The 12,135-nt window shown below is 32.8% G+C and overlaps 2 protein-coding genes across 4 annotated transcripts; one reads left to right on the forward strand and one right to left on the reverse strand.

The window, feature by feature from the left end:
- Positions 1-1,658: 1,658 nt before the first annotated feature.
- On the forward strand, positions 1,659-5,628 carry LOC131666618 (uncharacterized). 3 transcript variants are annotated; one of them, XM_058939455.1, is made up of 5 exons: positions 1,659-1,780; positions 1,851-2,009; positions 2,094-2,280; positions 2,349-4,027; positions 4,103-5,628. In XM_058939455.1, the coding sequence occupies exons 2-4, from the start codon at positions 1,917-1,919 to the stop codon at positions 3,986-3,988; spliced, it is 1,920 nt and encodes a 639-aa protein (XP_058795438.1). In that variant the 5' UTR covers positions 1,659-1,780; positions 1,851-1,916; the 3' UTR covers positions 3,989-4,027; positions 4,103-5,628. The 3 variants fall into 3 exon arrangements, with proteins under 3 accessions (XP_058795438.1, XP_058795435.1, XP_058795437.1); XM_058939454.1 differs by having other exon boundaries at positions 1,667-1,773; XM_058939452.1 differs by having other exon boundaries at positions 1,661-2,009.
- A 2,311-nt stretch (positions 5,629-7,939) lies between these two features.
- Positions 7,940-10,134, reverse strand: LOC131666620 (MD-2-related lipid-recognition protein-like). Its single transcript, XM_058939457.1, has 4 exons — positions 9,947-10,134; positions 8,575-8,697; positions 8,209-8,381; positions 7,940-8,120 (listed from the first exon to the last, which is right to left on the reverse strand). Exons 1-4 carry the CDS (start codon positions 10,038-10,040, stop codon positions 8,031-8,033), a joined length of 480 nt encoding a protein of 159 aa, XP_058795440.1. The 5' UTR covers positions 10,041-10,134; the 3' UTR covers positions 7,940-8,030.
- Between the last annotated feature and the right edge of the window lie 2,001 nt (positions 10,135-12,135).

The raw sequence follows: 12,135 nt of genomic DNA on the forward strand, positions 1-12,135 counted from the left end.
ATCAGATGCCATGACTGATTAAGCTGTTACGATCTTAAATGAGTACACGCTACGATTCGATGATAGAAGTAGAGAGTATACAATTTTAAGACTCCATAGTTGGCTCTTAAGTCTTGTTAGAAAGTAAACAAACCCAGAATATTATAAATAACTTGCGAAATATTCCTAACATTGAAATCAATTTAACGAAATATTATATATTTCACAGGATATTGATAAATGTAATTTATTATGGATCAGACTAGTATGTCAAAAAAATGAACATTGATTAAATAGAATTGCAATGGACAGAGCTGCTTCAAGATTCTTTATTTTGTAAATGTGCTTGTGAAAAACAGTACTACGAATACGTTGAAAATTGTAAAATGCATGCAATTATTACTATACATGCGAGATACAAAGTGCATTTGAGGTATTTTTATTGCAACTCACTTTCCAACTATTTACACGTGAAAGGCACTGATAATAATTTAATAGCTTTTGATGTAGGTGCAGTGAAACCGATCTGTATTTCACTAAATATGTTGTAATTCCAACGAACTTCAAAGTAAATTAAATTTATTAAATCAGTAATTATAAATATTATATCCCTAACTTATATTTTGTAATCAATAAAGATGACATTATGATATTTAATTATTCTTATTCAATTACAAATTTATACTTATTTAACAACGACTAATAAACATATCAGTAAAATTTTCATGAAATCATGATTACTTCTGTCAAATTTTTAAAACTAACAGAATATGTACTCATGTACTTTTTATTTCCGAGAAATATATTTAATTACTCGAGATTTTTCAAGTTTTAAAAACTTACAACAATTTGTATAAACTTGTAAAAATGTGACTAATCAATGCAAAACCTCTGATGGTTTTCATATAAAAAATTAGACAAAATTTTTTGTAAACTGTACAAACTTGCGCGAAACTTGCAATAAAATTTCATTTTTCAGTTTTATTGGATTACGTGATAAACCTATAAACTTATCATTAGTTCCATATTAAGTGACAAACTTTTCGGAAATATGTTACTTATGTTTTCATTTCCATGTTACTAACATTTCTATTCATGAAAAGAATCCGAAAATTTTATCAATGAGATAACTTACATTAAACTTGGGAGAAAGGAAATAATTTTTACGCTGAAATATGATGAAATTCAAAATTAAAAATTCACAACCACTTTACACATCAACCAATTACAATGCTAAATGTCGGAGACTCATCATTTGTTTAAAATAGGATCATTGAAGTGAATATTATACTTCATATTTTTCGAAAATTAAATTCATGACTTTTTTCCAATATTTTCTGACAGAGTTACACTTTCATATTTCAGCTGTATTGCGCTTACCAAATCCAAGTCTTCATAAATATATAATAACATATTCTAAGTTAATAAATATATTCCAAAACCTGTATAGATTTATAGGTACCATTGACATACAAATCCATTAATGGAAGATTTCCAATAGGCTTCCAACAAATTTAACTTCCAGTTAAAATAAAGTACATTATCAATAGGGTAATATATACATCTAAGTTTTATTTAGCAGGTCGTATTAGCTCGTTAAGTCCTAATGTAAGCCAGGAATATACTCAAAATTACAAGCTACTGATCTACTAATTCTACCTCATTATCGTTTCATCAATTGTGTTGTGACAAGCCCGGAACATTAAATAATGTTAATTATCTTGGTAAATTATTGATTTCGATTTTTATCCGAGAAAAACATATATTGACTCTATGGTGACAGGATTTATCCAAGTAATTTGTAAATAACTAGAATGATTTGTGATATTTATCAATACTATCGCGCTAATATTAATAACTTTTCTATTTAGAACTGAAATAAAAATCGCAAATTTATCTAATATAACAGATCATTCAGTGTACGCGAAAGAAAAATTATGATGAATACTACTATTGAATGTTATAAGTGTGCCAAAAGTGAGTGCAATTTACCACAGGAACAATGGTCACTTTGCGTGACTGCATTTAACGTAAGTAAAAGACTCAATGACTTCATCTGCAAATTTTTTACGTGTTCAATTTGCGTATAAGCAACAAATATTTCGTAATTTCAGTGTTGGAAATCTATCTCTCGAAAAAATTCATTCGTGGTTTGGAGTAATAGTGGATGCATCAATACATGGCGTGAAAACAATACTATTTGCGGAAATAGTAGAGGGATAACTGAAGCTGGAGATAATATCAAATGCTGTGCAACAGAATTATGCAATGATTATGATTTTCAAGTACAAGAGGCACCATGTAAGCAGAGTTTTTTTTTCATTCAATAAAAGTGTACTATACTATAACTCGTAATTCAATCGATACAGCTGGTAGTTATGTGCTGAGTATTCTTGTCATCGGTTTCCTTACTATATCATTACTCTTTACATTGTATATGGTGTTCTTTGAATGCATGGACAAATCATGGAAAATTGTTCCGCAACGAAGGGCTCATCCAGTGTTAGACGACGAAGAAGTAATGGAGGAAATACCTATGTATGTATATTATTCAGAAGCGCTCGCGAACGAAAATGCCTGGGCTTTTTCTAGAAGAAATAGTGAAGAGATTGTAGTACCACCGCCAATAATAGGATTTAATGCACCTCCATTACCGGCCACAAGCACAAATGCCCGGGTCGATGTTCGTGAGAAAAGTCCAGACATTCCAGAAATACCGCTAATAATGGTGACTCAACAACCTTCAGAAAGTTCCGGGACTGAAAATACTGGCAGTAATTCTAGCAGAAATAGTCCGGAGGTTCAAGAAATAACGCATGTAGTAGAAATTTATGCCGAGAATAAACAAAGAATACCGAGAATAATTGTGACTAGTGCATCTCCAGAAAGGTTCGTGAACAAAAATGCTTGCACCGATGTTGGCCAGATGAGTCCAGAGATTCAAGAACTACCGGAAATAACTAATGAATCTCCAAAAAGGCACGTGAAAAAAATTGCCTGCACCTATTCTGGTAAGATGAGTCCAGAAATTCAAGAACTACCGGAAATAACTGAAGAATCTCCAGAAAGGCACGTGCACGAAAATGCCTGCACCGATGCTGGCAAGATGAGTCCAGAGATTCAAGAGCTACCCGAAATAACTAAAGAATCTCCAGAAAGGCACGCGAACGAAAATGCCTGCACCGATGCTGGCAAGATGAGTCCAGAGATTCAAGAGCTACCCGAAATAACTAAAGAATCTCCAGAAAGGCACGCGCACAAAAATGCCTGCACCGATGCTGGCAAGATGAGTCCAGAGATTCAAGAGCTACCGGAAATAACTAAAGAATCTCCAGAAAGGCACGCGAACGAAAATACCTGCACCGATGCTGGCAAGATGAATCCAGAGATTCAAGAGCTACCCGAAATAACTAAAGAATCTCCAGAAAGGCACGCGCACAAAAATGCCTGCACCGATGCTGGCAAGATGAGTTCAGAGATTCAAGAGCTATCGGAAATAACTAAAGAATCTCCAGAAAGGCGCGTGGACGAAAATGCCTGCACCGATGCTGGCAAGATGAGTCCAGAGATTCAAGAGCTACCGGAAATAACTAATGAATCTCCAGAAAGGCACGCACACAAAAATGCCTGCACCGATGCTGGCAAGATGAGTCCAGAGATTCAAGAGCTATCGGAAATAACTAAAGAATCTCCAGAAAGGCGCGTGGACGAAAATGTCTGCACCGATGCTGGCAAGATTAGTCCAGAGATTCAAGAACTACCGGAAAGAACTAATGAATCTCCAGAAAGGCACGTGGACGTAAATGTCTGCATCGATGCTGGCAAGATTAGTCCAGAGATTCAAGAGCTACCGGAAAGAACTAATGAATCTCCGGAAAGGCACGTGGACGAAAATGTCTGCACTGATGCTGGCACGATTAGTCCAGAGATTCAAGAACTACCGGAAATAACTGGTCAATCTCCAGAAAGGCACGTGGACGAAAATACCGAGGCTACCTCTAAAGTATAGTTCAGCATGTTAGACAAAGTATCAAGTCCTTTATGAATGGTAATATCTAGTTTGTTTATCAACTGCAAATATCTTAAATTGACTTCTGATTAATTTAAATACGATTCTTTGCAGGAACGCTTCAATGACCTTACGAAAGCTCAGCGACTTTTCTAAGCATATCTCATTTATCATTTATCAATTTAATTAATTGACGAACCAATAATAGGCTTTCAACTTTCACAAGGAGATTGGAAATTTAGACAGTTTTCAACAAACTAACATTTACAACTTGAGCCTTCAAAATATGACTTCGATTTCCAAGTGGCTGTTTAAAAAAACAAAAGTTTTATTTCAATGAAACAAAATCTGAGGAAACGTGCGAATTGATGGACAATAATTGAAGGCCTGAAATTTTCTATCATGAGTATACTACTCATCTAGATGACTAATATAACGATGATCTTGGATGACATTTAATTTTTCAAAGACGTAATTCTTTTATTTTTAATATCACTATAATGAACTGATGGCGTTCATTAATGATCGAAAACTAGTTGATATTTATATATCATTGTGACTTGCGTATATCTTTAAATGTTTAATCATCAGTGATTTTTAAACATTTGGTTTGTCTCTATATATTACCATCGTTAAGCACAGTAAAAAGATATTCCGCGGCTTCAAGAAAGTTTTAATTCCATTAGTTATAATTTTTCAATTGTACATAATTTTTTATGCAATTTATCTCTTGATTATTTGTATGTATTATTTTCTCGCGATATGTTTTAGTTTACTTATTTCGAACGCCTTGTACGCAACCTTAATTTAATCATCGAGACTCAGAATGTTAATTGTAACAAATGTCAAGTATTTATATGATAAAATTACCTCACACATGTCGTGTTTATTAGGGTCATACGTAAAAAGTGAACGTCGAAGTAGATCAATCTACGCGTTTAAATATCTGTGGAATTCCGTGACGCATCGAGAAGTGCATAACTAAACTTCAACATTTTTAATGGCTTCTAATGGCTTCAAACATTTAATGGACTAAACCATTATAAGTTTAAAATTAATATAGGACCACCTATAGGTTCACAATCAAGGTGTGCGAGCGAATAACATTGTGACGTACATTATCGTTCAATGATCTCTACTAGGTGCAGGCGAACCTTGATTAATTTGTAAATATTTATAATTTACAAGCAAATGTAATTTTTGCGTGTATTTTGTGGACGTTGATATCTTATGTCAATATACATATACTTGGTGTAATTTGGGAAAGCTAGTTTATTCGTTATCATAAAGACGTTTCGTTTCAAGTTATAACAAGCATATGCATTATTATCTTGTTATAACGGGAACTTTACTCCTTTTTGTACCTTCATCTTTGTTTGTCCAACTACTTGCCCCTTTCCATTTTTGTTCCATTTTTTGTTCCATTTTTTGTTCCATTTTTCTTTCATATTTCTCGACATTTTAACAAATAAAATCTTTGCCCATGTAATATACCTTATATACTCCTTTTTGCTCTTTGCTTCTGCCCCTTCCTTTAATTCTTCTTTGCCACTGCTTTACCTCGTTCTTTATAAATGCATGATATCTGTAGATATCTTTTGCACTTTTTTTATTGGACAATACATTTGTATAATTTTTCCATTACATTTTTATGTTATATTTTTATTTTTTGAAGTTTGTTCGTATATAATTATTCCAACTGCTCTCAAATCTTTCAAACTGACTGAATAATAGTAACAATAATAGTATCGTTTAAATCTCAAAATCTCTAATTCTACTCTTTTTAAAATGATTACATTATTTATTACCATTTAAACATATAATTTGTTAACTAATTACTCGTCTATTTTTCGATAAACCACTCCAGATATTCGCCTTTAGCTCGTTAAAATACATATCATGTGCATAGCTTGTTATAAAGCGATAAAATTATTAAATATTAAGATATATTTTATTCAGAGTGCATAGAAAAATTAAGGTAAGTAATTATAAGGTTTGAATTATAAGAATGACGTTATTAAACGCTATTAAAAAAAAGATTCGGTGCGTTCTTTATTACGAAACACGTAGTATTAATATAATTATAAGTCAACGATAGATTTAATTTTTGTTTTTCAAATATATTCCAAAGAAAATGTTGCACTTATCTTATCTAATTAGTATAAAACTCGGTTATACATTATCTACTGTAATCGTTTTTTATTGCTGTCATAGTTACTTCGTAGGTAGTCAATAATAAAATTAATGAGGAGCCTTAGCCTGAAACGGCACTGATGAAACAGCTAACACAATAAAAAAATATACAGAGTAGAACTGCAGGAAACTCGAAAACAGAATTTCGGGACTCTAAGGGCAATTTATCGAACGGTAGTGTTGGTGAAGAATTTTTATTCGGTAATATGGTAAACACCACCATCGATCTCGATATCCACGTCATCCCCTCTAAATTCCAAGTTTCAACAGAACTAAAAAAAAAACATTCAGTTTATTGCGTGTGTATGCTTCTATGAGAATTGACAACAACTTTACCAGACTTTGATATACAAGAACAGGCAAAAGTTTGACCTGAAGTTTACTTGGTTGTAACGTTCCTGTTATAGGCTAGTCTCTTATTCTCACTGGATTACTGCAACCCGCTAAACTCGTCAACCTACTAACATCAATTAGCATATTAAACGGCGCCACCTTATATATTATATGATTATCTTAGTACCAGAGTCAAATTTCATGACCATATAAGGAGCGTGAACCTATTTACAGATATCGATATAATAGTTTTTGTTGTTTTATTAAAATATGTTAATTAAGAGTGATTTCGATGAAACAAAGCATTTTTTATATAGATTTTATGGCATAGATTTAGATTATAACAATTTTAATTGCGTTTAACTACTAAATTATATTGAATTTTAATGTGCAAAGTTCATTTGTTTATTACATTGTAAATATTAATTATTAGAATAATGCGGATACTCTAAATTCGTGAAGATTATCTAAGTAATATGAGTAAGAAGTTGTTTCATTGATAACAGCTTAGTTATTACTGTTATCAATAAATAAACAATTAATAATTTATTTAAACACATAATTGTATATAGATCGAAAGCGTTAATTTTGTACATAACAACGACAACTTTATAATTTATTGATCTTAATTAACTAATCTAGTATTTGCATTATAAGATTTTACAAAAAATGATTATAATTCAAATGTTATTAACTAATTTAAGTATTTCTTTTTAGGAATTACTTCTACTAGTGATATATGTAACATTTTATCATTGTTTTATTGTAAATATTGCGCTATCACATTAATTAACTTAATTAGTTAATAACTTTTGACGATACTTTTTGCGATGATTGTAAATTATACTAAAATGATCGATATCTACTTCTGTAAAGTTTACATGACGTGATACTTGAGTCATAAATATCGTACAGCATTTTATGGCATTGCCGATCTTAAATCAGCACTTACGGTTCGTTTATCCGTGAATTAAAACGGTTCAATTTTACATTTTGTGGTCGGGGCACAGCGCAAAAATGAGCTACTTAAGTAACGGACAGGCGTTACTTAAGTGCTGATTTAAACCGCGCAGAGCTGTAAAATGTACTTTGTTTTACCGAGATATTGTCAAGCTATCCGAAAGAATTTTTCGCCAATGTGTGCGCAATATATTCGCAACACTTTCAATTCCCACACGGGAATCACCAAATTTATATATTTATACAATCTCTGCTGCTGCACTGTTAAATCTCGAACATGCAACTCGTTTTAATCTTTAGATTGTTGAAGACTAAACATGAACAATCGTATTAAATAGCGATTGTCGTGCAAGTTGTTTGGCTTACTTAGTCGAAATAATGAGATAAGATTTATATGGAAGGTTATACGTAAAAATAGGGAATCGATCATGGCCAAGAATAAATAATTGTTTGAAATAGTCAATAGTTTTTCGAATTATTTTAATAGTTTTTAATGTCCACCGTCAATTTTCACATAAGGGTATTTGTTTCAAATCAAATAATGATTGGATGTATTTCATTTGACCAGCTTGACTTGAATCATGAAGCAGCAATTTTCTTCATCTTTATCCGTATTCCATAATTTGAATTTAACATCAAATGGTCTCTGAAAATGTGCACGTGTTCTCAATAGTATCAAGTTTATTTGTGGTAAAAAATTTATGGATAATACATTATAATGATAATCAACTTACAGCGGGATATTCCTTGAGTATAGGCAATTTTATCTTGTAAGTGTTTTGAGCGTCTTTCTTTAAAGGACACGTTGTTCCTTCTTTGCAAGCATTTGTTTCCATACCCATGAAAGGTAAATCTATCAGCTGATTAGACCAGAAAGCTCGGGATTCCAAGTTTTTGGATTCAAACTCTTCAAAAATAATGTATTGATTAATACGTATTAGTACGGATTATGAACAATTAACTAATAATATACCCGGTATACTAGCGATTTTTTAATAGAGAGCAATTTATTGTGTACATCTGATATTTTATTAAAAGTTCTTGATGAACCTATATACCAAATTAAACTACGTCGGTATGAAAAACGAAAAATAACTCACTTGGAGTAAAGTCGTAGCTGATTGTCGCATCCTCGCCTTTTTTCAACACGCAAGCTTTACCTTGGGCTGCTTCCTTGCAAGGATCAACGCGTATTTCATTTATCGTGCAGAAGTTGGTTTTTGCTTAATGAAAAAAAGAAAAGTGAAGATTAGGTAGTTAGAAAACTTCGCAATGAAATTTCATCGCAACAGAAGAAATTGACAAACACAGAGAAAGAAAAATTAAGGGTCATCAATAATACAACCATGTCGGTTATCGTCGTTTTCTAAGTTAAAATATTAGTAGGTATCATCAGACCTTTATAAGTACTACTACTTATATATTATCAATTTGTTATACCGAGTGACCAATGAGTAGTAAATTTTAAGAAGTGTTAAAATTATTATTGATATTTTTAACTTAAATGGTAATTTATGCCTTTTTTGAATTGTCTACTTCTTTAATCTGTTTTCTATTTTAATATAAATACTTTAAGATACTTTTTTTGCAACTGTGGCTTTAAGAAAACTTCTTAATCGGAATTATATTTATTAGTTATTACAGAATAATCGATATAAAGTTCGCATATTGGTTCTATTTAAAATGCAGGTGATATGCATGTTCACGTCATCTAGAGTTGAAAATATCTTTGGCTACACATGCTAACTCGATAATATATTACGTATTGGCAATGTTACATAATAAAATTATTTTTGTGAGTCACTTTTGTTTCTACCATCGAAAAACGAAATTTATTGTGATAAACTGCTAAACTTAGTGTAAAATATTCAAAATTTATTTTATTCTGAGGAAACAATTTTTTTTACTAAAGTTACGTTATAAAATATTTTTCAATTTGGGTATCCGCGAACAGCTGTAGTTAAAAATGTTATAATATCTAATAGCGCGTTATTAAAAAAAAATCTTTTAAAAACTATAAATTAAATAATAGTTTTTGTTTAAATGCTCCGTTCAAAGTTTACACGGATATAACAATGAATCGACCAAACTTTGATAGAAAATTATTATTCAGTCGAACTTCCCAAAAGGGCACGTCAATAAGTTGTCTGAAATAAACAATTGGCTTATTATTAGCTTTTAGCGGAGAATTTTTTAAATAGAACCAATTTAAGTATTCTTTCAATGAAACATTAATTTAATATTTTGAAAAAAAAATTCAAATTTGTATAGCTTAATTATTTAATAAATTAAACGTTGAAAAAACAAACGACTAAGATTTTCTGACTAGGAATAAAGAGATGGAAACTTGAAAAGGCAAAAGTTCTAAGCAAAACGAAAAATCATCGATTGCCGATAGGCGTCGCGTGATAAAATTGAAAGGTGCGCATAAGCGAAGAGCGAGAGATGAAGCGAGATATGAACAAGACTTACTTTCGGGGCATGCTTTGAAGGGGACAACTTCGGCGTGCACCGCGAGGTCGAGGCAGGCAGCCAGGATAAGCAGACCGATCCAGGAGCTGGTCATTTCAGTCGGGTGTCTTAGAGAGCAATGATAAGAGAAGAACAAGGAAGAAGTACAGTTGAGCAAAATAGCCGGTGATTCACGAGAGTCGGAATGGGGACCGAGAAAGGCCACGGGTCACAGACACACTTTACTAATTCTCTCTTTCCCTTTCTCCCTCGCGCTCCGACAGCGTTCTTTCAACCAAATCTCCAATTGTTCTATTGAATCGTGTCGAGTCGTGCCTCGTGATGTCATAGCCAGCATCTCGACGAGTCATTTTCGAAGCCCTCCGCGCGCATCACGCGACGCGTATTATCTGCTTTTATCTACGCTTTCAATGGACGTATTTCGCTCCCGGCCGGCTGGCAACGCATGCATCTCTCCTTTGTGCGTTTGACCGTAGCCTCCTCGCGCTTTCTCTCCCGAAAGGCAGACTTTTTCTTCTTCCAAGTTCGCTTCGTCGGATCTCGACGGATTACCCGCTATCGGACGGACTTCAATCAAGTATTACATTAATGATAAACTTTATTTGCAATATGAATAGAAACTCTGCAGCCTTTTGGCATTATTCGTAGCATCTTGTACGAATTAGGCCAGTCACCCCGACGCAGATTAAATGATTGAAGAGAATGAACGTATTTTGTAAAAGGAAGCGTTGGAGACGTGTCGTCGCGCCCGTATCTCTCCATTACGTTATTTTTTTTAATCTTGCGTGGTAGGATTCGATGTCGTGCACGCGACCTTTTTCAAAGTGGAAAAGCAGCGAATGCTTTGATCAACGCGCTACAACACGGAAATTGCAATTGAAAGCATTATTCCCGTCTTGGAGCTCGGAGACCAAAGCTGCTTCGCTGGAGATGCTTCAAAAACACATTTTTTTCAATTGCTATCCATTTATTTTATTATCATTTTAATGCAAACATTCATATGATGTATACTTTATTAAATATTTGATGGGGTTATTTCCTATTTTTAATAGCATATTCGCAGACATTTATCTTATTTAACTAATTCAGTTTTCTTATGAATGTTTAACGCGTTTAACTATTTATTATTAAACCACTAGATTACATCATTGTTTTCTTTGAAACGGAAAGATAACTAATTTTAAACACTTTACTCAGTCGAAGTCTGCCAGAAAAACATTATTTCATTACATTCTTATTATTAATTGAAATTCTCATTTTTTAATAAAAGTTTTAATTTACAATCAAAATTATAATTTTTAATGAGTTGAGATTCACTCATTATGCCTCTCTCTCCTCTGTCAACTATTTATAATAATGTTAATAGTAATAATGATTGTATCTATTTTCTTATTTACTACCTCCGTATGAATCAGCATTAGATCAAGTAAGGTGTACGAGATAGAAAGAGTACGCATACCGTAAATACAGTGCGAATAGAAAAGTTGAGAGTTCTCTTCAAAATGCGTCAAACTAGAGGACAGAGATTCATAATCTTAATTTAAGGTCGGAGAAAAATATTTAGGTCGGATTTGCTTTTCCTGAACACGCTTTCCACATTCTACACTATTATTTCAGTATAAGTATATACTGCACCACTACTTGCAACAAATAGTACAACGTCAAACGAAACAACGTACAAGTAAAGCAGAACGACGTGAGTGAAGATGCCTGATGGTAGTATGCAGATGATGGCTATGACTGTAATTAACGAGTTAAAGAGCTTGGCAAGCGGAATGGCAAGTCCTGCAAATCCACATACAATCACATAGCCTCATAGCTTTTTTAGAGAAAGAAAAAATAAACTTGTCTGCAATCGATATTATCTACAAAACGCAAATAAAACAATCGAAGTAATAAACGTAGTTATATTGCAAGTTGGAATAAATAATTTAAAAGGATAACAACATAACGACTTGCACATTCAAATTAAAAGCTGAAAAACATTATATACGCTACAGTGCCACTAGTAGCTTGAAGGGTATATGTATACATTTTGCAGACCTTTGACCTGAATTATTACGATATTTAAAATGAAAATTTAACACAGTTGACGGCACCGTCACCATGCAACCTATATGCGTCAGTATTTTATTTGACAACGAAGGCTACGTTACAGCCCTCCATGAAACTCCTTGGCTTAGGATTGG

This window comes from Phymastichus coffea, unplaced genomic scaffold (assembly GCF_024137745.1).
Source record: "Phymastichus coffea isolate CEN01 unplaced genomic scaffold, Cenicafe_Pcof_1.1 PCOF00059, whole genome shotgun sequence".
NCBI classification, from domain to species: domain Eukaryota; kingdom Metazoa; phylum Arthropoda; class Insecta; order Hymenoptera; family Eulophidae; genus Phymastichus; species Phymastichus coffea.

Bases quoted from the DNA above. Each gene is read 5' to 3' on its own strand.
- LOC131666618 (XM_058939455.1), top strand. From the start codon at position 1,917: ATGATGAATACTACTATTGAATGTTATAAGTGTGCCAAAAGTGAGTGC. The intron at 2,010-2,093 runs GTAAGTAAAAGA...TCGTAATTTCAG, and splicing joins TTTGCGTGACTGCATTTAAC to TGTTGGAAATCTATCTCTCG. The intron at 2,281-2,348 runs GTAAGCAGAGTT...CAATCGATACAG, and splicing joins TCAAGTACAAGAGGCACCAT to CTGGTAGTTATGTGCTGAGT.
- LOC131666620 (XM_058939457.1), bottom strand. From the start codon at position 10,040: ATGACCAGCTCCTGGATCGGTCTGCTTATCCTGGCTGCCTGCCTCGAC. The intron at 8,382-8,574 runs GTGAGTTATTTT...TTATTTTTGAAG, and splicing joins CAGCTACGACTTTACTCCAA to AGTTTGAATCCAAAAACTTG. The intron at 8,121-8,208 runs GTAAGTTGATTA...GCACATTTTCAG, and splicing joins TACTCAAGGAATATCCCGCT to AGACCATTTGATGTTAAATT.